The sequence below is a fragment of the Alternaria conjuncta genome (genome assembly GCF_024043145.1).
Source record: "Alternaria conjuncta strain BMP 0040 chromosome Unknown scaffold_1, whole genome shotgun sequence".
In the NCBI taxonomy this organism is placed as follows: Eukaryota; Fungi; Ascomycota; class Dothideomycetes; order Pleosporales; family Pleosporaceae; genus Alternaria; species Alternaria conjuncta.
In genome coordinates, this window is record NW_026250090.1 from 1,974,289 (window position 1) to 1,997,526 (window position 23,238).

The window sequence follows — 23,238 nt, forward strand, 5'->3', positions numbered from 1 at the left end:
ACCACGTGCCCTACCAAGAAAAGAAATCGAGCCTCTCGCTGTATAAACAGACGAGCGTACCACGTGCTCCGCAAGAAAAGAAACTGAGCCTCTCGCTGTATGAACAGACGAGCGTACCACGTGCTCTGCAAAAAGAAAAACACCCCGAGGCAACTACCAAGGTACAAACAAGAACAAACTGCTCGCCAAACAGACCTCTGGACAACTACCAGGGTACTAAAAAAACAGAACTCCAACTATCCAAAAACTCAAGCCTCTATGGGCGGTGGGGGGTATCATGGGGTATCAGGGTCGTAATGTAACCGTCGTGAAAAACCTCGTAAGCGACTGAACTCCATGCTGTGCGCCAAAAACAATGCAAAAAGAGAATCCGTGTGTTCGAATGAAGAATGGAAGAGTTGTACTCATTCCAGCTCGGTGGTAGGATGGCCGGCCAGCAGAGTGGTTGCGATACGCTTGCGTGCATCGTCCATGCCGTCGGTAGAAAGGACACGAGTGGGAGCGTCGCCGCGGATGAGGGTCAAAGCGTTCAGGAGAGTGAAGACACCGCAATCGCTTCCGTTCTTCTGTTGCTCACTCCTCTGGCCAGTCTCTCTATTCCACTCCGAAGGAACCCAGTATTCACCGAGCTCCTGCTCGAGGTATTTGACGAGCTTGTCGATGTATGTTTGTCCGTCAAGACCCATAGAGTCAAAGTACTCAATAGTGCGTTCCCGGGGATAAACCGCGAGCAGACGCCAGTGACCTCTGTCGCAGATGGGATAGAGGAGAAGGTCGGCGTCGAGGTACTGCTTGCCTTTCAGCTGGAACCTGTTGGTCCAGCGAGAAGTATCGGCAGTCTGGTACCAAAATGACGAAAAGGCGTGAAGGGGCGGTGCAGGACCGTTGCGCTGGTGAGCGAAGCCCATTTCCTTCTTCTTTGCAGCGATGAGAATAGAAAGATACTCGTTGACGATGCTGTCGTTCAACCATGCCCTGGGATCACCGTTGAAGACGCGAGGCAACAGAGTCGCAAAGTCTCGAGCGTATAGCTTGTCTTCAATGACGAACGAATCTGGCTTGCGGCCGTATTTGGTCTTGGCTGCGGCGTCCTGCAGTGCAGCTTCTTCCTCGGGAGTGAGCGGCGCAATGAGTGGCTTCTGTGGCGGTGGGGGAGGCGGTGCCAAGGCAAGCTTCCTCTGCATTTCCCGCTGAAGGTCCTCGAGGAGTTCCAGCGAGAACTCGCACTCCAGGAGCGATTCATCGGGTGCGTCGAAAGCGTCAACGGAGACACCGCGCCAGCCACCATTTTGCGCAGGAGAATCAAGAAGGGTTATCTGCGGGCTGCTGTCTGCTGACGAACGAGAAGATGATGACGCCTGGCTGGCATTTGATGCGCCGCCATCGTTGTTCTGGAATACATTGTGGTATTCCCTGATCGGACTTGAAGTAATCGTCTCTAGCGTGGAGTCGAGCATCTCGCTGACTTTCGTGTCGACGTAGAAGGGCTTGCATTTAGCATCCTTTTCCCAACGCACTCCCTTCGCTCGCGGCGGAGATGGCGCATCAACGAGGAATGATAAGTCGTTGGCGTACTCGACTTCAGAGCTTTCAGTGACCTCAGGGAGAAAGGACAAGTCGTTGGCGTACTCGAAGTCGGGGACGGCAGCTTCGGTTTCAGTCTTTGGTTGTGATGGAGATGCTGATGACCAAGCATTCGTGGAGTGGAAGGGGTTCTGGTTGAATGACTCGGCGAAAGTGCTCTTAGCTTGCTCGGTATCGGCGAAACCTTCCTCCGTAGACTCGAGCGCGGCATTGAGGCCTGCGATGCGCTTGCGTTCCCTGTACATCTGTGCCTTGACCAGTTGGCGTCGCAGAGGTGTGACCGTAGGCAGGTTGGAAGTGCGCTTGCCATTGGGGGCTGGGCTTGCGGATGCTTGCGATGAGGAGAGTGCTTGCGCCGACGGTGACGTAAGACCTGAAGAGGCATGGGCAGTTGAAGCATTGCGGAGCTCAGAGATCCAGGCCGGGTTGGCATTGTCGTAGGCAGGCGGGTCATAGTGGTATAGTGGGGATGACAAGACCGGGCTTGCGGGAGAGGCAACCGCGGGTGAGGCGACCTGAGGGCTGTTCCAAAATATTGTCATGGGAGAGCCGGTCTGGGGGTCGCGTGGCGGGGTTGAAGTGAAGACATCCTCGAAAGAGAAGTCTACACTGACCTCAAGGTCCTCGTCGTCTTCCAAGCTGACGTTGCCGCCCTCGTCGAGAGATACATCTCTATTGTATGCTCCAGGCACGATTTCCTCGAATTCTTGTGGATGTGCTGATGACGTATATTGAATTGGCGGAACGCGGAATTGGTTGGGGCTTAGCTCTGACGCGCGCGCCTGCCTTTGGTGTTCGCGACGCGCCTGGTTCGCGCGCGCGCGCACTGAAGGCGACGGTGTCGCGCATTCCTCGTCTGCCAGACCTGCGGAGATGAAGCGCTTCTTGTTGGAGCCGGTAGCGGAGATGATGGGGATCGCCTTGATAGTCTCGCGGCGGAGATAGCGGTTTGCAAGGCGTGCGGGGAGTGAGAGCAGGTTGGCAACGCTCACGGTCGCAGCCCACTTGCCGAGCGTAGTGAAGAGAGAAGCGCGCGGAGGTATGACTTCCTCTGCGGCAATGATGTGATCTTGTGGCCATCCGCCTGGGATACGCAGATGTGATATTGAGGAAGGGGTGTGTTGCTGCGCCTGCCGTTGTTGTCAGCTCGCGTCGCGTCAGTATAGGCAGCGACGACTACTCACCTGCAGTTGAGGAGCGCCGAAGCCATTGGCAGCGACTAGCATATCCGCAGACGCGCTGGAGAGGTAGGCGCTATAAGCGCGCTTGTTGGACATTGTTGGTATTGCTTGTCGCGGTGGTGGGTGCGATGGGCAGTAGTGACAACAATGTGGTGGAAGTGGTGTAGAGTGGAGAAGGGACGAGGGTCGCGGCTGCTGCACAAAGCTGCCCGCAGTAGCGGCCGCGCACAGACCCACGGCTAACGGTTCGCGCTAAATCGCCTGAGGCTCTTGGTACCCGGCACGGAGAAACAATCCACCATTACGGCCTGCTTCCAAGGTAGTATGTGCCTGCAGTGCGTGGTCGTGCTTCTCCCCATATTCCTGTCATAGATCCTGCTGCCGCCGTCGATATCGCCTTGCACGCCACACACAGCCTCCGACTCCAACGCCCTCCGGATTGCAAGTCGCTACCGCCCACCGCCTCTACTCGTGTCTGCTGCACGTCATTGGTCGAGTTTGAAAGGGCAAGAACCCCTCGACAGCAGCTCTACATCACAACAACCGATCGACCCCCCACCTACATCGATCCCGCCGCCCCGCAACCATGGATACCAATATGGAGGACGTCAAGATGCCAGAGCCCATGCAGCTGTCGTCTGCCCCAACGACTGAGCCGACCACAATCCCCACGCTGGACGGCTGGATTGAGAGTCTGATGAGCTGCAAGCAGCTGGCCGAGAGCGACGTGCAGAGACTATGCGACAAGGTATGCGACATCCGCCTGGCGCACAATGTCACCGGGGATGCCTTTTCTGACAAGCATCGTGTTACAGGCCCGCGAGGTACTTCAGGACGAGTCCAATGTACAGCCAGTGGTACGTACCCTTTTTGCCGCGCCTGCGACATCTGCTCACCGTCGCATAGAAATGCCCCGTCACTGTCTGCGGTGATATACACGGCCAGTTCCACGACTTGATGGAGTTGTTCAAGATCGGTGGCCCCAACCCGGACACCAACTACCTCTTCATGGGTGCGTCTCGCCTGCCTCAACCCTGCCCGCTCATACTGACTGACGTGCACAGGCGACTATGTCGACAGAGGCTACTTCTCTGTCGAGACCGTCACCCTCTTAGTCGCACTCAAGATTCGATACCCCCAGCGCATCACCATTCTCCGTGGCAACCACGAGTCCCGCCAGATCACCCAAGTCTACGGCTTCTACGACGAGTGTCTCCGCAAGTACGGCAATGCCAACGTCTGGAAATACTTCACAGACCTATTCGACTACCTGCCGCTCACCGCCCTGATCGACAACCAGATCTTCTGTCTGCACGGTGGTCTCTCCCCTAGCATCGACACCCTTGACAACATCAGGGCGCTCGACCGCATACAGGAGGTGCCTCACGAAGGACCAATGTGCGACCTGCTCTGGTCCGACCCAGACGACAGGTGCGGCTGGGGAATCTCACCCCGTGGTGCAGGATACACCTTCGGTCAAGACATCTCAGAGGCCTTCAACCACAACAACGGCTTGACGCTGGTGGCACGTGCTCATCAGCTAGTCATGGAGGGGTATAATTGGTCGCAGGACAGAAATGTCGTTACCATATTCTCGGGTATGTTGTTCAATCTTCCGTTGCCGATGATCCCACTGACCTTGTACAGCACCGAACTACTGCTACAGATGCGGTAACCAGGCCGCTATCATGGAGATCGACGAGCATCTAAAGTATACCTTGTAAGTTCCTCCCCTCTCGATATGCTATTTCCAATATCTAACACACGTTCCAGCTTGCAATTCGACCCTTGCCCACGTGCTGGCGAGCCTATGGTGTCGCGAAGGACTCCGGATTACTTCCTCTAAGCGGATCCTTCCTCTTGGCTCCCACCGCTATCTCAGCACAGCGTTACATTTGGAAGTCATCACTGAATACACTGTGTACGATTGCATTCCTGGTCACCCGAGCCGTCATGAGAAGTGACGGGAGACGCGTGGCAACGACGTGCTCGCTTGAAATGAGGCACTCATTGTCTACAAGGCCCCAAGAAGCCGTACTAGAGACACGTGGGAATGTTGCAATAGGTGGTGATGTAGCTAGTGCGAGACTGATAATGGTAGAGAGTTGACTGTAGAGCTCCTTCCATGTGCTTTGGTGAACATGTTTGTTATTCGTAATGCACTCCCGCGCATGGGCATTGATCTTTGACACGCGATCTGTATCCTCATTCCATCGCTATACCTTGGGTAGTAACAAAATACGTGCTGTATTGAATGGTAACCCGGATGCTGTCTTCTTAGAGATGCACAGTATTATGTCACGTTGACTTGTTATCAGCAGCACTGCACATGCACTAAGTCAACAGAAAATGTCATTCTCTGATGGTGCGCAGTCTGTACCGCTGGGCAGGCCTGCAACGAACCATCCCAGCTGAGTCAGCCACCATCTTGCATCTCGAACTTTTGTCCAGAACCAACATCTCGAGCCACACCACAGCGCCCGCCCATAATGCCTCTCACACTCTTCCGACGGCTTGCGCGACCCTCGATCCTCTCCGCAGTTGCTTTCGCTCCAGCGCGATCAACACGGCCATCAATCGCCGCCTCCGCTTTCCAGAACAGTACCCCGGCCTTCGCAGCCCGCCCAACACCGTCGTCGCGCGCACACAAATGCACATTAATACAAGTCCTGCGACAGGGAAGGATAGCGCGGAAGGCGCGTAAACTGCGATCGCCACAATTGAAGGATAGGCCGGAGCTGAAGGGCGTGTGTCTGAAAGTGGGAACGACGAAGCCGAAGAAGCCCAACTCGGGTGAGCGAAAGATTGCTAGGGTCAGACTGAGTACGGGCAAGGTTATCACGGCGTATATCCCGGGAGAAGGTATGGCAAACACATGGGAATAGTGGGCTACGGAAAGACTGACCAGCACACAGGTCACAATGTACAGCAGCATTCAGTTGTCATGGTACGAGGCGGACGAGCGCAAGATTGCCCTGGTGTGAAGTACCATTTGGTGCGAGGAGCACTGGATCTGGTAAGTCTCATGAGCACAAATATCATGGGAAGACATGGCTAACACTCTGCAGGGTGGTGTCGGTAGCAGAATCACCTCACGGTCCAAGTACGGAACGAAGAAGCCCAAGACGGCATAGATGGACATTGCGGTGGAGTGTAGACATATGATTGTACCATACCCTAGCATCATGGGCGTTGAAATATGACGGACGTGGAAATGCATCATCGGACTACTCAAGTATGCCTGGTTTAAAGATATGGGCGCACCGTAGACATTCGTCATGGCATGTTTGACACTTGTGCATTTGTTGAGTAGCAGTCGTGATCCATCTGAGAAATCGTGTACCACTGGGGTGTGGCGCACGTCAGTATACCTCGGAGGTTTACCTATGCAGCTGCAGCCCGACGGCTCGGAGGTCGCGTCATTCCAAGGATTCCACGGTCGACTTCCGCACCAAGTCCACAGCACCCTTACATCGTCGCGCAAGCTCAAGACGCTTGACCCAACTATCGCTGTGAACTGCATCTGTCTTCACAGTCGCCATGTATCTGCTTCAATAATCACTGGATTTAATCAAGATTTCGAATAGTTCTGCCTGCCGACCCATCCTCGGATATCCGCAACCGCCGCAATGGAGACGCCAGGCGCGTCTGCCAACGCGACTTCCTTCTTGCCGTCGCCAGCAGACTTGCTCATGGCATTACCGCGCCTCTTCTCCAAGGCCAGTTCTCTCGGCGACATGATGCGCTCGGGTGGAAGCGTTATCGCGGAACCTACCGCCAACATGACAAACAGCACCATGACGACTACAGGCTCGGGATTTGTACAGGAATCCATCGCTGCAGCGGCTTCTGCGATTTCGACCGAGGGCGAGATGACCGTGTGGCAAGCTTTGAGGAACGTAGCCGCCTGGTTCAGCTACATTACTTCCAAATGGGCCGTCGCAACATTCGCCCTGGTGAGCATCTGCTCCCATGACTACGACTACTACCTTTTGCTGATTTGACATCGCAGGCAATCGTGCTTAACAGAACCCACTTCTACGCCAACAGCCGCGTTCCACTTTCCTTCGACCGCCTCTACCTTCGTTTCGCCCTCTACATCATGCCCTTGATCCTCTTCCTCTATCAGACGCAGAACACTCTACGGGCGATACGCTGTCAAACCTCCCCCGGTTGGTCAGAGATGCAGTACGGAGCGGATGGTAGGCAGCTGGATACAGACTTCGGTGGCGAAGGCGGCTTTCTATGGCAGGTCACGTCAAAGATACTCTTCTGGGAGACCACAGAGAGCTCATGTCGAGCTGCGAATATGTTGCCCATCGGTCCGGCGACCACGCGGCCTTCTGGATCGCTATCGCTTCTATGGCCCATGTTTGTTACACTTGGATTTGGCCAGTTTGTTGATACCTTGGCCTGCGCCCTGCAAGGAAGACGCCCCATTCAGGAAGTCGGGATGACCATTTTCGAACATTCGCTCGCATTTGCTGAGGCTGAGGCTGTCGTCACGAAGCCCTTAGCGGTCGATTCCGTACGCTTCTTCAAACCGAAGTCTGTCTTCACTCCAGATGGCACATCCTTCACGATTCCGAGGTCAAAGCTCTCCAAGATCGCCAATGTACCACCGGAAGTGCTGTTGATTTCCCTCATCTCTAGTTTCAGCCACTTCATGAGCAACATGTTAGCGATCGCCGGAGTGCGCTCTAGATGGCGACTCGTCACGACAACAATCTGCGGACTTGCCTACATGTCAGCTTTCGCATGGAGCTGTGTTCGTCTGGCAACCATGGTCACTGATCCAGACCACTATGTGGGGATCTTGAGATTTCCTACTGTATGCATCATTGGATTCATCCCGCACTTGCTGATACTTGTGGGCATCGCGATATGCGCACTAATCTACCTGCTGGCCTTCATCATCACCGTACTATCTCCACCTGCAGGACACGTCAACAACTTGTCTCTGAGAGAGAGATTTGCATCCGCTTACGGCAATCTACATGCCAACATTCATCTGTCCTCGATTACGCCTTTGACTATTAATTGGCACGAAGACTTCTATACAACTATACTCAAGGTAGGCTACGTCATTTTGACATCCGCCAGTGAAGCCGTGTTTCTCAACGAAGGAACCAAGGTCAACGTGCACCCAATGACCTGGCTCGAAAAGCAGAGACTGCAGGAATTGCTCGCTCGACGAAGAAGAACACGAGAGATGATCACCGACATCCCGTCCGAGCTCAGGAACGACACTTTCGCGCAAGGAATCGAGGTAGTTGACGAACTCAACGATGTCAGAACGGATACATCACTGTCAGGTTATGCAAAAGAACGTAAAACGCGAGGAGTACAGGCATCCACTGAACCAACCATTGGACAGAATGATCCTGCGATTCAACAACGCAGTCGCTACTTGCAGACCTATCAGTTCTTCTTCCGTATATCAAAGTTGATTATACTTAGTCTCGCGAGAATCACGGACTGGGCGTTGACTAAGATCTCCATCAGCTACCGACCAAGATGGCTGCAACGCGCTGTTGGGTTCCACGCTGATCATGTTGATAAGATGTATGCTCCGCGACACCCCGACCAAGCGTTGGCAAGAGAGTCATGGCTTACCACAGATGATCGGTCTCGAATTCGCCAGGACCGGAATTTTGATGTTGAAGTCTTCGCGAAGGAGAGGCTCCGACAGAGTGGATTCTACTCGGGACCCAATGGAGAAGATTCTGAAGAACGTCTTGACGACTACCTGTACTCCTGGTGGCGCAACGGTAGTCTATGGAATGACGTTGACAACACCAGAGACTATGTGGACTCGCAAGATGATGACACGACTAGTGTAGTGTCATTTGCTACCACAACAGACAACGACGAGTGGTCAGACATGGACGACGGTCAAAGAACACCTACGCGTGCAACCTACCAGAGGAGTCGGGAAGCAACACCCATTCCTGACGACGCCATGGACTTCTCGAGACTCTCTCAACTTCTGGATCCGAAATCTAGTGAGGATCGTGAAGAAGCCAAGCTGCTGTCTCGTCACCTCCAGAGCTCCAATATCATGACACGCTCGCAGTACCGCAAAGCTCTTGAGCGCGAAGAGGCGAGAATACTCACAACGTCACGCTATAAGATGAGCGGCGGCGGCGTCAACATGTCGCCCGAAGAAGAAGAGCAACTTCTGGAAGATCTCATACTCAGTCGTCGGAGTGCAACCGCGCCGCAAGGTGCAAGTACAGCTGGAAGCTGGGACACGGGTGCAGAAGGTATGGGCTCAGAAGGACCGCAATGTGTAGTTTGCCAGATGTCGCCAAGGACAGTACTGGTGTGGCCATGTGGGTGCTTGAGCCTGTGCGACGACTGTCGGGTGGGGTTGGCTTCGAAGAACTATACGGCGTGTGTGTGTTGCAGGACTAATGTGGCTGCATACTCGCGTCTTTTCGTGCCTTGAGAATCTAGGGGTCTGCATAGGGCTGGCGTTGAACATTTGTTTGCATGATCCTGTACATGATAGCACATTATACAGGAATCGATCGAAAATCTACTTCATAGGAATCTATATTACCATAGGATATCGCCAACTTTCACTTTGACACTGATGTGGACGGCAAGGCACCTGTTGCTTCGGAACTTATCGGAACGAGACCGGCTACATTCAGGTACTTAGGCCGTACCTAGGTAGTGGTGACGTTTCCACACGCCATGTGATAGTCGGCCCACTGCTGCAAACTGTTAGTATCATTTGTTCCCCCCACGTTCGTAGCTTCCTAAGTGGCGATCGTCATATCGATCACCGCCGACTTGGCAACGCAAACCGAGTCATCAACTGCACCCCCCGAACTCCCTTCCACTCCAACATTACCAAACTACCCAATTTTCGCCCACGCCTACATCCTCTGACTGAGCATTTCCAACGAGCTCGGTCGACTGCCCTCACCCAAGAACCAGACCCAAAATTTTATGCAGCCAGAGCCCATCAACGCATCACAAAACGTTTCGTACCAGCAAACCTCTTTCGACACCGCCACCACCTCCCAGCATGGACAGCGCCGCAGCCTTGACTTCCAGGTCTCTCTGCAGCCTCACTCGGGTGAGCTGCGGGGAGAGTCTGGACCACAACCCCGCGGGTTCGCACGCGATGCGACGCGTTCAGAGGCCGAGAGTACAGTCGGGACCGTGGAAACAGATGGACTGAAGCGCGTCGCGTCTCCCTCGCCACCCCCGAGGGACAGGATAACCCAATACGAGAATGCGCTGAAGTGTTCACCGCGAAAGCCTGCTGACGGGCCCCTCTTCGAGATCGTCAAGAGCAACAAGAAGCCTAGCGATAAGAGCTCGCCCATCGCGAACCTGCCTAATGGTGTGTACAAATGCCTCGAAAACGGGCGGAACGCGAATGCACGAGTAAGAGCTGACGATGCGTAGAGGTTCTGATCCATGCTATCGCCCACCTGTCACCGAACGACCTCGCCGCCGTATCCCTTGTCTCTCGCCGCTTTCATGATGTAGTCACTACTCCACACGCCTGGCAGGTGGCCTTCGGTCGCTACTTCCCTGGCCCACACTCACTCGAAGATGCCGCCTTTCGTTCAGCCCTTGAGGGCAGTGGCTCAGTCGTGCGATCGGAGAAGAGACGCTTCACCAGGCTCACTGCGCTGGCATCGTGGAGAAGCGAGTACATTCTACGCACGAGACTATTGCGGTCTTTGGTCAGGGGCAAGCCTGTACAGGTACCTGCGACACCGTCCCGCGCATCTCAGATGCAGACCATCACCCCGATGATTACCTACGATGCAAAAACGTATACTATCATCAACCACTTGCAGGCCACGTTCGGAACCGGTTTGAACAAGAAGATGCCGCGCTTCATCCATGGTGCAGACGATATCGGCATGGTGACCAGCAGCGATCCGATGACGGGCAAGGTGGATCCTTGGGGACAGAGTGACCCTCACTTCTATGGCCAATTCTCAGAACGCTTTCCGGGTACCGCAGAGTGGGGTCTGGGCTCAGGAGAGGTCGTCGGGCGACCCAACGTTATGGACATATCGCAGCCATACGGTATGATCTATGGCCAGGGCTGTCCAGAGGGCTCGTGTTATTACCGCTCCCTTGAGGAGATGCGTGGTCGATTCATAGCTGAACCCACCGACTTTGCTATGCCTGAAGTTGGTATACCAAAGCTAGGCATCGACGGCGGTGCTATCTGCAGCGTTTGGATCGCCAAGTCAAACACGATCCCGACGCTTTCGGATGGCTTGATTGGCATGATGATGGGATCTGCAGCTGGCGTTGTCAGTGCCTGTAGCATCGGTACAGATGGTCTTCGCTCGTCCCGTGTACAGCGTGGGGAGCTGACTGCGCGCTGGGTTCTCAGCCCAGGAGTACCTATCATTGCCATCGCCGTCGACGAACAATACTCAACCAAGCGCTATGCTCAGAACCGCATTTGGGCGGTCGCTCTGAATGCACTTGGCGAGATCTTCTACCTCACCAAATTTCCAACTCGCAGCCAGGCCACGAAAGGCGACATTGAGCACTACTCCGAGTATCTGGGCTGGCTCACTGGTCGCACCGTCTACTGGAACTTGGTGGAGCCCAGCCGACGTACTGCGAGGCCTGATCCATACAGCGATGCCGATGTCGACGGTAGTTATTCGCCGCGAACCTCATGGGATGGCATGTGCTTGAGCAAGGATCAGATCATCGCCGAAACAAGGGAGATCCAAGAATATCTTCGCAAGCAGCCAAAACATTTCCGAAAAGCATGCCTTGGATGGGATATGCGACGAACGCTCGAGGTTGACTTTGCTGGAGACGATGGAAATCATGCAGGGGAATCGGTAGTGGTCTTCGAATGCGGGCTTGAAGAGGGAGACGTCGCCGATGTTAAACGCTTCACCCGATGTAAGATTGACGAAAAAGACAAGGGTACGAATGTCTCAAGTCGCATTTTCACGCCTCAGCCTGCGCAAGCTACTTCTTTATTCGGCGGTCCTGGCGCGGATCCTACAAAGCCTCCTCGTGGTCGCAGCTCTTCATACATCTCGACCACAAGTTCACCAGAACGGGCCGCTCTGTTCGAAGAATGGAGATGCTCAAAGCTTACATTCGGCGGATTCAAGAGCACTCAGGTCACTACAACTTCTTTGGACGTCTCTACCTTCGCGACTTTGACCTTGTTTGAGGATCCCGCGCTTGGTTTCTCGACTGCCTCGACTGCATCCTCGCCTTACTCTTCTCCGATGTCTGTTGCGAGCCAGCCGGCCTCTCCCTCTGACATTCCTGGACAGCGCGCAAGGTTTCTCGCTGCTGGTACCAAGTCTGGTGTGGTGCTGCTTTGGGATGTCCGGGCGCCTACGTCGCGCTCGTCGGAGTACACAAACAACATTGAGCCTCTTCGTATCATCTACACAGACTCGCCAGAGATTTCTTGCGTGGCTGTTACCTCACTCTATCTCGTAGCAGGTGGAAACGATGGTTTGGTACAGGCATGGGATCCACTGGCTTCGAGCATGTCGCCCATAACAACGCTTCACTCCCGACATGCGTCGCGTGCTCGTCGGCAGCTTGTGCAGGCCCAAGCTTCCGTTCAAGGAGTCGGCATCAACATGTTTGCTGCTGGTGCTGTATGTCTTGATCCCGATCCGACCGTCTTGCGCGGTGCAGTGTCTCTTGGCAATCAGCTTCGATTCTGGAGTTACAGCTCATCTGCAGCCGATCAGCATAGAAGCAGTAAACGCAGGCTGCGAAGAGCCGAGCGTGGAAGTAACAATACCACAGAGCGCTTCGCCGGTACAGGCAGAGTCAACCTGAAGAACTACATTGCCAACGAACAGTTCGAGTTGGAGCGTGATAGACAAGAGCGTCACAAGCAGGCCGAGCGTTTGGCAGGCCGTTTTGGCACGGAGCTACTAAGCGAGGAGGAGGCTCTAGCATACGCTGCGATGCTTTCGCAAGAGGCCGCTGAGGCAGACGAACTTCGCCGCATCGAGCGCGAGAGCAGTGCCCTTAAGAGCGAGCCTGTAACGCCAGAGGCGAGCGTCCAAGGCCAACCTTCATCGCCTGTTACCAAGGACGACGACGAACTGGATGCCGACATCGCCGAAGCCATCCGTCTTTCTCTCAACGATAGCTCCGGAGCTGGCAGCTATGAACCCGCCTCTACACCTCCTTCTGCGTTCGAGATTCCGATCAAGTACGCCAAGAGCAAAAAGTCTCCGCCGTCCCGCTCCACAAAGAGCACGCCCAGGAAGGGCAAGGCTGCTGCTGGATCAAGTAACGGAAGCGAGATGTCAGATTTGGAGTTTGCTATGCAACTGAGTCTTGCTGAAGAGCAGAGTCGAAAGGATGCCGAGGATGCTTTTCCACCGCTCAGTCCAGCAGCTGGCAGTAAGGGTAAGGGGAGAATGTGGTAATTTGGTCGGCTGACTGTTCAGCTTGTCTTGGGCGTCTTTGCTATTCAGCTTTCTTTTCAGCGGTCTCACGCTTAATACATTTGACCTTCACGTTTGTTCGATTCTTCGTACGGTACACCGATAGTCAGTATTGCTTCGGATGTACCGTTGCACCCTGATCTTTCCGGTCGGGTTTCTGTATCGGGAGGGCGGGAGCTTCTTGTACCTTGCGCAAGATGAGAGCATAGCTATAGGTTATCTCCAGTAGCTTGTTGCTTTCGCTGTCCAAATACACACCTGACTCAATTTTGACATCCGCACCTGATCGGTACGACTGGACTTATTGGCACTTGACCGGTTCTTCATTGCTGGCACTAAATGCGGTTAGCTTGGACGCCTTACTGCCCAGACCCCTGACACTTCCCAGGCTCCAACCAGGTTGTGTTCCTGTCTCAGACAACAGCAAGTATAGAGTAGTGTCGGATAATTTTGTTCAAAAGAGTTGGGAACGCGCGATATAATCTCAAATTCGACGCCAACCTGCAGTAGAAAGAGTGCTTGGCTACTACGTCTCTTCGTAAAGTTTCATCAACAACCCGCATCGGCAATTTGGAGACTACGAGGGCAGCTTGTGAGACGTTGCGGTCCAGAATTCGATACCCACAGCAACTAGAGAAGAAAGTCGCAAAGGCGTGAAGGCTTACTCCCCGTCAACAGCAGCATGGCGGGTCTCTCCATCACATCAGCACTACTCTCCCCTATCAACAAGCTGCGCGGAAAGTCAAATCCATACCAGAAAAAGTACACCGCTCCCAAAACCCCGGTCCCAAACAGTGAATTCCTAGCCGAAGCACGTCAAGCAGCTGGCCGTGATCCCGTGACCGGAACCCAACAGCACACACATCCAGAACCCACGAGCGCCGACCTCCTAGCTGAAGCGCGCGAAGCAGCCGGTCGCAACCCCGTGACCGGCCGCCCACAGCCCGTTATCACAGGCAAGAAAGCGAAGAAGCAGAAACTGTCGTTGGAACAACAGCAACAGGCGGCTGAAGAACAGAAAGCTGCGTTCCTGGCTTGGGCCGCAAGACATCCACAGGAGGGTGGGCGGCCGTATGAGAGCTACGAGGCTTTTGTGCAGGAGATGGTGGCGAAGCGGACGGGGAATGTGGAGCAGCGGACGGGTGCGGGATATTATGCGCCGGAGAGGAGTGTGGGGGAGTATTATTCGGGTGGGGTGAGGGATTAGGCTGTTTGTGTGTGATATTGGGTTTGTTTTGGTTTGTACTGATGTGTTCTGGCATGTGGTTTCCTTGTTCTAGCGAATGATTTGGGGTTTTTCATGGAAAGAGCTTTTTGGGCAGGTGCAGGTGGGGATGGCTGCAGCTGAGAGCAAACGAGGTTTGGAAGGTGCAAATGGAGGGAGATGGGGCTTGTGATGGGGTGTATTAGATCGTACTTTCCTCAGCTTCTCTCTCACCTGTCTAGCACAACAACGTCTTCGATATCCTATCTAATCTGCTTTCTCATACATCTCCGAGAAACACAGTCAATTGAATTTCGTCACCATGGGCTCAGTAATGCTGCAGCACCTGCCCTCAGCATGGCACGTTGATCAAGCCATTGTACGTTCACTACACTCATCAACTCCACCAGACCCATTTTGTCAAATGCAACCCTCCACTACGCCCAAACTAACACCCCCCAGCTCAGCGAAGAAGCCCGCATAGTCTGCCTCCGTTTCGGCGCCGACTACACCCCCGAATGCATGGAGATGGACGAGATGCTATACAAGATCGTAGACGCAGTCAAAGACTGGGTCGTCATCTATGTAGTCGACAACAAGGTACTTTCCTTCCCTCCCTCCATTCCATTCCTTCTCCCCTCCCCTCCCCACCCATCCCACCATCTCCAAACCTCGCTAACAGCCCCACTCCCACCAGCAAGTCCCCGACTTCAACGCCATGTACGAAATCTACGATCCCTGCACCGTCATGTTCTTCTGGCGGAACAAGCATATGCAGGTTGACTTTGGCACGGGCAATAATAACAAGATCAACTTTCCGATTGGGACGAAGCAGGAGCTGATTGATATATTGGAGGCTGTGTATAGGGGTGCGAGTAAAGGGAAGGGGCTTGTTGTTAGTCCGAGGGACTACTCGACTAAATGGGCGTACTAGTCGGAGGGGAAAGAGGGATTGGGGGAGATGAGAGTAAGGAGTGCGAGGAGTGCGAGGAGTGCGAGGAGTGTGACCCTGAGCTGTCCGATACCGAGGAAGAAGGAACGTCGGGTACGTGGCTTGGAGAGATGTGGCACGTTCTGATCAGTCAGAAAGACAGCAAGGCTAAAGCGATGATATGATGTGTAATTTTTATAAACTTGTTTCATATCGTAGAGGCAACCAGCCTTACGTCTATTTCCCAACGGCAAAATCCCAAATACTTGTCTCTAGCTGTATACCTTGGGCAATCGCCAGATGAGATTCTCAGACGCCATCCAACGCCATGCCATGCAAGTTAGCTCGCAAATATTGCAAATGAAGCAAGAATCACTCCTCGCTGTGAACAAAGCAGAACAACGCCAGAAAGGTATGCAGCGCCCTAGCAGGAAAATGTTAACAAGCCTCACTAATGCTTTGAAGAAAACAGATGCAACTTCTTCTTCTTCTTCTCTTTGCCTTCTTTCTCTTCTTTGCCGGGCTTCGTGGTACTGCTCTGCGACGGTGAAGGACTGTGTTTTTGCGGGTTGGAATTGAGGTTGATGGCACCCATGGCTGCTATAGGGGGTTTCGGGCCAGCGACTCTGGGTCCGGACGGCAGACCCCCGGCCATGGGGGGCTTTGTACCAGCAGGCGGTGGTGCTGGCTTCGGAGGCTCAGGCTTCTCGAATAGATGTGCTGGGGCTATAGGCTGCGGTTGGTCGATGGGTAAACGCAGACTTCGGCGGTTTTGACTGAGATCGCCGACTTGGCGGAGGAAGAGCTGCGGCTTCATCATGTGTGAGGTGACGAGGAAGACGTCTCTCGAGGTCTTGTTCGACACATCGTAGCAGGCGCGGGCCTCGGAGTAGGTTGCACCACCAGCGACAAATACAATCACGCGTTGACGGGGCTCCGCACTCGCAAGTCGCGATTTAGCCCATGTCGGTTTTGCGGAGCGGAGGGAAGCAGGCGCAGTATTTTCCTGTGCCATGCTGGCGACATCATCAGGTGACATCTTAGTGAAGGGAAAGACGTCCTGGGGTAAGCTGCCGCGGATGTGCTCCTCTAACATGTCCTGGAGAGCCGGGTTGAACCTTGATAGACCGTAGTCCTCAGTATTTGGAGGTGGGGCCGCTTTCGGTGGGAAGAGTGGTGGCTGTGCATCTCTTTTCTCTTTCAGTTGCCTGGCGACTCGCGCACCAAGAAGATCAAGGTTACGAATAACGTCACCGTCCGGTGGTGGCAGTTGTGCGTGGAAGAGGAGCTTTTGGAGGTCGGCTGGTAGAATTCCGTTCTTAAAGATTACGTAGAGCGCGATAAGGCGTAGCCGGTCAGCTGGCGTGATCTCTTCGTCGTCCAATGTGCGCACAATCTGGTCAGTCATGTTCTTGGGCTTACGGTAGTCTTCGTCAAGACCGGTAGCAAGGCACTGGAAAGGTTAGCGACAGCCGTGACCCAGCTCTGATGGTACTCACCTGTTCCACTGAAGCCAGATCCGGGAGCTTGTGCTTCTGGAAGATCTCCATGCACTTCTGCGCCATGGTGAGGTGTAGCGAGTAGGCTTCCTTCATCTCCTGGAATTGGGGCAAACCAGCGATCATATCCTTGATTGCATTCAGTCCATTCATGCCAGCAGCGTTCTGGGCGTCTTGATTTGTGAAATGGGGGTTGTCGGCAATGAACTTCTGGAAGTCGCTGATCAGCTTGTCGAGAGTGTCCTTCATGTGCCGATGGCGGTTTTCCACCCATATCTTGTCCTTGTCGGATATCTCCATGTCTTTCTCCTCCGCCTCGGGGTCCTCTTCGTTGACAATGGTGCGGTAGGTCACCTTGTCGCTGTCTTGTATAGGCAACAGATCCATGGCCATTGCTTGGTATGTGAACTCGTGGAGGAAGGGGGCCATGAGGTCCATGGATCGATCAGTGATATAGAGGGCACCGCGGGGTCGGTTCGATTGCGGGGGGAAGTCTTGGTTGAACTGCGCGTACATGTCGAGCTTGTCTTGGACGAAGCGGGCGAGGTGTGAGCACAAGACACTGGCCTCGTGGGTTGGAGCTCGTGGTCGGTAGTATCGGATGATGGGGTATTCGCCGAGTGCGACGCAGATTCCGGTGATCTAGGGCTGTCAGCAGAAGCTTGCCGTGAGAGGTAGACTACCTACTCTTTCCGCAATGTCCTCCATGTGGCGCACTACGAGGTTGTTGCACTCGGGGTGGTAGAGGATGGGGAAGCTCCATGGGTCTTTGAAGGTGACGAGGTGCGACTCCTGGGGGTGGAAGTCGAGGTGCACTGTGCGGAAGCTCCGAATCTGCTCGCGCGCCATCTGCGACCGGTCTATGCGCTCCTTGAGGTGTGGTGGCAGCAGAGTTGTCCATATCAGAAAAAAGCCGCGGTACCTGCGCTGGTCGAACTCGGCCATCATGCAGTCGACAATGTGTGGCTTGGGCGTGATGATGTACACGGCGTCCATGTCGCGGATCGTCTGCCGCCGGTCCTCGATGCGCTCGATGTCTGCGAGGTTAGGATCTGGCGTCTTGGGAGCGGGCGGAGTCGCGTACTTGTGATGTTGAGATTGAGGATGTCATCTTCCTTGACCACGTTGTTAATGAGCTTCTGGCTATCCTCGTCCACAATGAGTATCTTCCACTGCGCGGTAGCCGTTAGCGGAGTGCGGGCGCATTGGGGGGAGCTTCATACGTCGCCGCGCGTGGTCTGCTTGATCGAGTTGAGAATGACTGTGTGGCTTATCAGCACGTGTTCCTCAGGCGTTTCGAGGTGTGTCTTTACGGTCGCGCTGGATATCGATCATGGAAGCCATGTTGGCGGGGTATCGCAGCGAATGCCGCTGGGAAAAGGCGAGGCGGTGGAAGCGGCAGCGGTAACGTGATGCAGAGACGAGGGCGTGTGTGGGCCAGCTCTGTCGGGGCGAGGCACACGTGGTGCTGGGCTGTCGCGGCGGTGGTGAGGAAGGCGCGTCTCAGCTAGAGTTGCGTCGCGAGCTGCGGCGGGCAGGCGCCGCCGGAGGTCCCTACGGTACTACGGTGGTAGATGCTTGGCAACTTTTTATTCGGCATTACGTCGTCGACTTGAACATTCCTGTCGTCCTTCGTTTGTACAGGCGCCTGGCGCTTTGGATTCTGTCTTTTCTTCTTTCCTCTCCCGCATGATACCCACCATTGGCATGCCTCTGCTGCCGGCGCGACGGAGTTCGCTATGTCTCATCTGCTCGTTCGCCGCCCGCTCTCGATCGCGAACCCAAAACCTCCTGCCCCGAATCCAAGCCGCACACCGTTCCGCTCCAGCCAAGCCCTCGAAGACGACGCATTTCAATCCTCTCCAGCAGGGTAAACTTGCAAAAGGAGGCGATTCCAGATCTTCCAAGTCGTCAATACCCATAGGCATAGTCCGCGACAAACTAGACACCCTGCACAAGGAATTCGCCACGCCAGAATTTCTAGACAGACTTCAGATAAGCCGCGAAGACTTCGACAAGGAATGGACTACCTTCGAGCGGTCCATCACGCTATGGATCAAACAGGCCCCGCGTGAGTTGGTCACGTTGGTGCAGGAGGCCCAGCGGAGAAAGAACACACTTGAGAAGAGGCTACGATATCTGTTCTATGCGCAAGCATGTGGCGGCCGCTTCACGACGGCCGAGGCAGAGAACCAGAAGGAGGTGGCGGACCTGCGCTACCCAGCCGAATGGTATCCAGCGACACGAGAGATTACGCGCACAGTACACATGCACGTTGGGCCGACCAACTCTGGCAAGACGTACCATGCCCTGAAGCGTCTGGAGGAAGTCAACTCGGGCATCTACCTCGGTCCGCTGCGGCTCCTCGCCCATGAGGTCTACACGCGCCTGAATGCAAAGGGCAAGCCCTGCGCTCTGGTTACGGGTGAAGAGCAGCGCTTGCCTGAGGACACACACGCCAACATGTACAGTTGTACTGTGGAAATGGCCCCGCTCAATACTCGATTTGATGTGGCTGTCATCGACGAGATACAGATGATCAACCACCAGGAACGAGGCTGGGCATGGACACAGGCTTTCATGGGTCTGCAGGCCAAAGAAATCCATCTCTGTGGAGAAGCACGCACAGTACCACTGATGCGCGAGCTTTGCGCTCTTGTTGGCGATAAAGTGCACGTACACGAGTACGAGCGTCTGACGCCACTTCAAATCCAGCCGAAGAGTCTGGGAGGCAACCTCACACTCCTTGAGAAAGGTGATTGCATCGTTGCTTTCACCGTCCTCGGTATCCATGCGCTGCGACGCGAGGTGGAGAAGAAGACAGGCAAGAAGTGCGCTATCGTATATGGAGGCTTGCCACCTGAGACAAGAGCTCAACAAGCCCGCTTATTCAACGACCCAGACAATGACTACGACTACCTCGTGGCGAGTGATGCCATCGGCATGGGTCTCAACCTGTAAGCAGTGTGTCATGTTGAATTTCGATACCCGGATGCTAACCAATGTAGTGCTATCAAGCGTGTCATTTTCGAATCTACTATCAAGAGTAACGGCCTGAACTACGTGCCCCTGCAGATCTCCGAGATCAAACAAATCGCCGGCCGTGCCGGGCGCTACAAAACTGCTCAGCAAGCAGTCACTACAGACTCCGAACAGGCTTCGATTGTTGACGGCGCCGCTGACCCCGCCATTGGCCTAGACGACAAGCAACCCGATACTGTCGAGGCAAAGAAACCTGAAGAGAAGACTATAGGATGGGTCACTACACTCGACCAAGTCGACCACGCGGCCTTGAAATTGGGCATGAAGCGTGAGCCCGAACACATCAGCACAGCCGGCCTCTTCCCGCCGTCGCTTATCGTTGAGCGGTTCGCCAACTACTTCCCCCCGGGAACACCTTTCGGATACATTATGCTACGTCTACATGAGATCTCTGAGTTACACCCTCGATTCCATCTCTGTGCACTAAAAGACCAACTGGCGATTGCTGACGCCATTCACATGGTCAAAAACCTCAGCATTCAAGACCGAATCATGTTATGTGCCGCTCCCATCAACATGCGCCAACCGTCCCAGAAAGCGTTTCTGCGCCACCTCGCTGAATGCATTGCTGAAGGCAAGTCGGGTAGCCTATTAGATCTTGACACCCTGCCACTCAGCGTCATGGACCGGCCCTCGTCTGCTGAACGCAAGTATCTCCACGATCTGGAGGAACTGCACAAGATGCTGGTGTGCTATCTATGGCTGAGTTACCGGTTCCCAAACGTCTTCACCACCAGAGCTCTTGCCAACCACACAAAGAAACTTGTTGAGGATCAGATCGAGAAAACGCTGAACGACTTCTCATTCATCGAACAAGCGAGGAAGCGGATGAAGACGACCAGAAAACAAGCAAGAAGATCGATGGTATCAGAGCCTGAGGCCACCGATGAAGTCGAAGGCCCCCAGGTTGCGGCTATGAAGCGTCACATTTCTGTACCGCCGGGCATGCCAGAGGAAGCGAAGGACATTCTCACCGATCCGCGATTGGCTTCCGACGAGCCGGCTACCACCGACGATGTAAACGAATACCCTGATGATCTACCAGTCACCAAGCTGGATTCGCTTGCAGCCGAACACCAGGAGCGAACTGCGAAGCTTTCAGACGAAGTCAACGACCTTCTGAAAAGCCGAGCACAGTTTGCGGCCGACTCTAGCGAAGCCGTACGTTCCGTTAATTAGACGAGCGTTGTATGAATGCATGTATCAAAAATTTGCAGATTTGGGGTAGAGTTGTATATATCCTCCTACATACCTGATGTCTGTTGTAATATAGCAGCCAAGGACATCATACAGCCCGGCTTGCGGACTTACGACGAAACGTCAAGGAGTTAGACCTGTACTATACCAACGAATCGAGGCCCGCTTTGTTGGACGGGCGACCGACAGCACGAAGAAGGCCGACTGTTATGATTTGTACTCCAAATGCAGAGTGTGAACTAGTACCCATCATTCTTCTCTATGTATCACATATTCTCACACATGTCTTGAAATACAGAACGGAAAACGAAGCTTCCAGTGCTCGAAAACATCTACGAACTCCCACCAACCCACTCAGCCCCTCCATTCGCCGCAATCACACTCCCAGTAACCCACCTACTCTTCTCACTAACCAGAAACCCCACAACATCAGCCACATCCTCCGCCTGGCCCATTCTCCCTCCCTCAACAACCTTGACCTTGGGCAACCGCTGCTCCTTCAACGCCTGTACGGCTTCTGCAGGAAAGGCGCGCAGTCCAGGTGTATCCGTCAGTCCAACAGACACGGCATTTACCGTTGTGCCTGGAAAGCTATGCGGCAACTCAACGGCCCACGACCGTACCAGCGACTCCATGGCTGTACGGGTCGCGTTGAACAATCCGGATCCGGGAGATGGGTCCCGTACGCGGTCGGAAGAAATGACTACGACGCGGCTATTTGGCGTGAAGAGTCCTTGTTGAACCAGTTTCTCCATGAGCATGATCGGCCAGTGCAAATTCCCCGTCAAAGAATCGTTGATATCATCTTCGCTTGCGCTGCCTACTCTGGGGCGTGTATTGTGTGAGGCATTGAAGACGAGTATGCTGGGTTGTACGCCAGAAAAATGATAATCTAGCGCTGTGAGGAGAGTGTCGACAGAGGATAAAGACGTTATATCAGCGGCCTCGCCTCGCATAGTTGGGGGTTTGCTTTTGGTGGCAGCGTAGAGGTTGCGGACTGTGCTGGAGAGAGTGTCGAAGATGTGGGCGGATTGGGGGGATGAATAGGTTCCTAGGATGGAACAGCCGCGGGTTGCGAGGGAGAGGGATATAGCGCGGCCTATGCCTTTTGATGCGCCGCTTGGGGGTTGTTAGATCTTGTGGAAAAGGTAGGCTGGGGGTTTTCTTGGGGTGCATGCTGAAGTGAAAAGTCGACAGAACGCCTGATGTGACATGGAGTGTTCATGAAAGAAATAAAAGGTGTCAAGGATTTGATCCCTTCGAAGTGGTATTGACGGAATCGGTGAAGAAAGTGATGTCTTACGTGACAATGGCAACTTTGCCCTTAAGATCCTGCTCCTGTAGCGCGGGCGCTGGAGGTTGGTAGTCTACCATGTTGGGGCTGATCGACAAAATTTATGTATATATAAAGGTCAGTGTTGAGTACAGACCTGAAAGGGATTCAATTCATAGTGCATTCCACGGTTGACAGTATGCAATGTTGTGTGACAGAAACGTGCTGTGAGATGTGAGGGCTGAATGTTAAGCTACGTCATCGTACCAAGGTGGAAGCTAGGAAGTCGCTACAACAAGTCCTACGAAGAAGCACACTCTCTGTAGTCGTATCAAGAGTACGTTGCACGTCTTTGTGCGCTTCATCATTGTACTAACAATCCAGAGTTGGAATTCAAGATCCGCTGGTTCGTCACCCTGTCTCTTGAGAGACTTACCAGGGCGAACTCATGTTTTTGAAGTTCCTAAGCCATCTTTAAGGACCTCGGAATGTGTAGTTGATAGCAGCATACACGTGGGTTTGCTGAAGACTGGAACTTGGGGGGAAGTGGGTATATTGGACTGGGATAGTAAGCATGGGAGACGCGCCGCGTGATGTTTGGGCGGATGCGTCATAGCTGGCGCAAGACTCGGCGAGACTCGAAATAGTAGGCGCAACACCTGCAACAATGAAACCTAAAGGAGATATGGAATTCTAACGCAAATGAATTGAATCCAGTGTGAGCGAAGTCTGCGCGAATCATGGTACAAAGTATATCCATGGATGAAGGGATTGCACGACCACGACCCGCATGTACTGAAAGGGGCGCTAAATCTCCCGGGCCTTCCGCAGTGCTTGCGCCTTGCAACAACGAACATCGTCACCCAAACTCTTTCACTCCCATCGTCATCT

General features: G+C 54.0%; 10 protein-coding genes across 10 annotated transcripts; 7 read left to right on the plus strand and 3 right to left on the minus strand.

The window, feature by feature from the left end:
- Positions 1 to 404: 404 nt before the first annotated feature.
- Positions 405 to 2,861, minus strand: J4E85_000731 (uncharacterized protein; the record flags this gene model as incomplete). The annotated part of the gene is made up of 2 exons (XM_051465021.1): positions 405 to 2,714; positions 2,769 to 2,861. 2 exons carry the CDS (start codon positions 2,859 to 2,861, stop codon positions 405 to 407), a joined length of 2,403 nt encoding a protein of 800 aa, XP_051331542.1.
- A 490-nt stretch (positions 2,862 to 3,351) lies between these two features.
- Positions 3,352 to 4,611, plus strand: PPH1 (Serine/threonine-protein phosphatase PP2A catalytic subunit; the record flags this gene model as incomplete). The annotated part of the gene is made up of 6 exons (XM_051465022.1): positions 3,352 to 3,513; positions 3,581 to 3,622; positions 3,672 to 3,777; positions 3,830 to 4,363; positions 4,413 to 4,485; positions 4,539 to 4,611. The coding sequence occupies 6 exons, from the start codon at positions 3,352 to 3,354 to the stop codon at positions 4,609 to 4,611; spliced, it is 990 nt and encodes a 329-aa protein (XP_051331543.1).
- Positions 4,612 to 5,254: 643 nt separating this feature from the next.
- Positions 5,255 to 5,899, plus strand: J4E85_000733 (uncharacterized protein; the record flags this gene model as incomplete). Its single annotated transcript, XM_051465023.1, has 3 exons — positions 5,255 to 5,627; positions 5,681 to 5,781; positions 5,834 to 5,899. The coding sequence occupies 3 exons, from the start codon at positions 5,255 to 5,257 to the stop codon at positions 5,897 to 5,899; spliced, it is 540 nt and encodes a 179-aa protein (XP_051331544.1).
- A 495-nt stretch (positions 5,900 to 6,394) lies between these two features.
- J4E85_000734 (uncharacterized protein) lies at positions 6,395 to 9,182 on the plus strand (the record flags this gene model as incomplete). The annotated part of the gene is made up of 3 exons (XM_051465024.1): positions 6,395 to 6,721; positions 6,778 to 9,031; positions 9,070 to 9,182. The coding sequence occupies 3 exons, from the start codon at positions 6,395 to 6,397 to the stop codon at positions 9,180 to 9,182; spliced, it is 2,694 nt and encodes an 897-aa protein (XP_051331545.1).
- A 543-nt stretch (positions 9,183 to 9,725) lies between these two features.
- On the plus strand, positions 9,726 to 13,183 carry J4E85_000735 (uncharacterized protein; the record flags this gene model as incomplete). Its single annotated transcript, XM_051465025.1, has 2 exons — positions 9,726 to 10,125; positions 10,191 to 13,183. The coding sequence occupies 2 exons, from the start codon at positions 9,726 to 9,728 to the stop codon at positions 13,181 to 13,183; spliced, it is 3,393 nt and encodes a 1,130-aa protein (XP_051331546.1).
- Positions 13,184 to 13,883: 700 nt separating this feature from the next.
- Positions 13,884 to 14,408, plus strand: J4E85_000736 (uncharacterized protein; the record flags this gene model as incomplete). Its single annotated transcript, XM_051465026.1, has 2 exons — positions 13,884 to 13,963; positions 13,997 to 14,408. 2 exons carry the CDS (start codon positions 13,884 to 13,886, stop codon positions 14,406 to 14,408), a joined length of 492 nt encoding a protein of 163 aa, XP_051331547.1.
- A 319-nt stretch (positions 14,409 to 14,727) lies between these two features.
- Positions 14,728 to 15,339, plus strand: TXNL4A_1 (Thioredoxin-like 4A; the record flags this gene model as incomplete). Its single annotated transcript, XM_051465027.1, has 3 exons — positions 14,728 to 14,784; positions 14,868 to 15,005; positions 15,103 to 15,339. The coding sequence occupies 3 exons, from the start codon at positions 14,728 to 14,730 to the stop codon at positions 15,337 to 15,339; spliced, it is 432 nt and encodes a 143-aa protein (XP_051331548.1).
- Positions 15,340 to 15,787: 448 nt separating this feature from the next.
- Positions 15,788 to 18,179, minus strand: J4E85_000738 (uncharacterized protein; the record flags this gene model as incomplete). Its single annotated transcript, XM_051465028.1, has 6 exons — positions 15,788 to 16,789; positions 16,836 to 17,477; positions 17,523 to 17,872; positions 17,920 to 18,007; positions 18,059 to 18,096; positions 18,149 to 18,179. The coding sequence occupies 6 exons, from the start codon at positions 18,177 to 18,179 to the stop codon at positions 15,788 to 15,790; spliced, it is 2,151 nt and encodes a 716-aa protein (XP_051331549.1).
- A 363-nt stretch (positions 18,180 to 18,542) lies between these two features.
- J4E85_000739 (uncharacterized protein) lies at positions 18,543 to 21,056 on the plus strand (the record flags this gene model as incomplete). Its single annotated transcript, XM_051465029.1, has 2 exons — positions 18,543 to 19,792; positions 19,844 to 21,056. The coding sequence occupies 2 exons, from the start codon at positions 18,543 to 18,545 to the stop codon at positions 21,054 to 21,056; spliced, it is 2,463 nt and encodes an 820-aa protein (XP_051331550.1).
- Positions 21,057 to 21,406: 350 nt separating this feature from the next.
- Positions 21,407 to 22,448, minus strand: J4E85_000740 (uncharacterized protein; the record flags this gene model as incomplete). Its single annotated transcript, XM_051465030.1, has 2 exons — positions 21,407 to 22,193; positions 22,378 to 22,448. 2 exons carry the CDS (start codon positions 22,446 to 22,448, stop codon positions 21,407 to 21,409), a joined length of 858 nt encoding a protein of 285 aa, XP_051331551.1.
- Between the last annotated feature and the right edge of the window lie 790 nt (positions 22,449 to 23,238).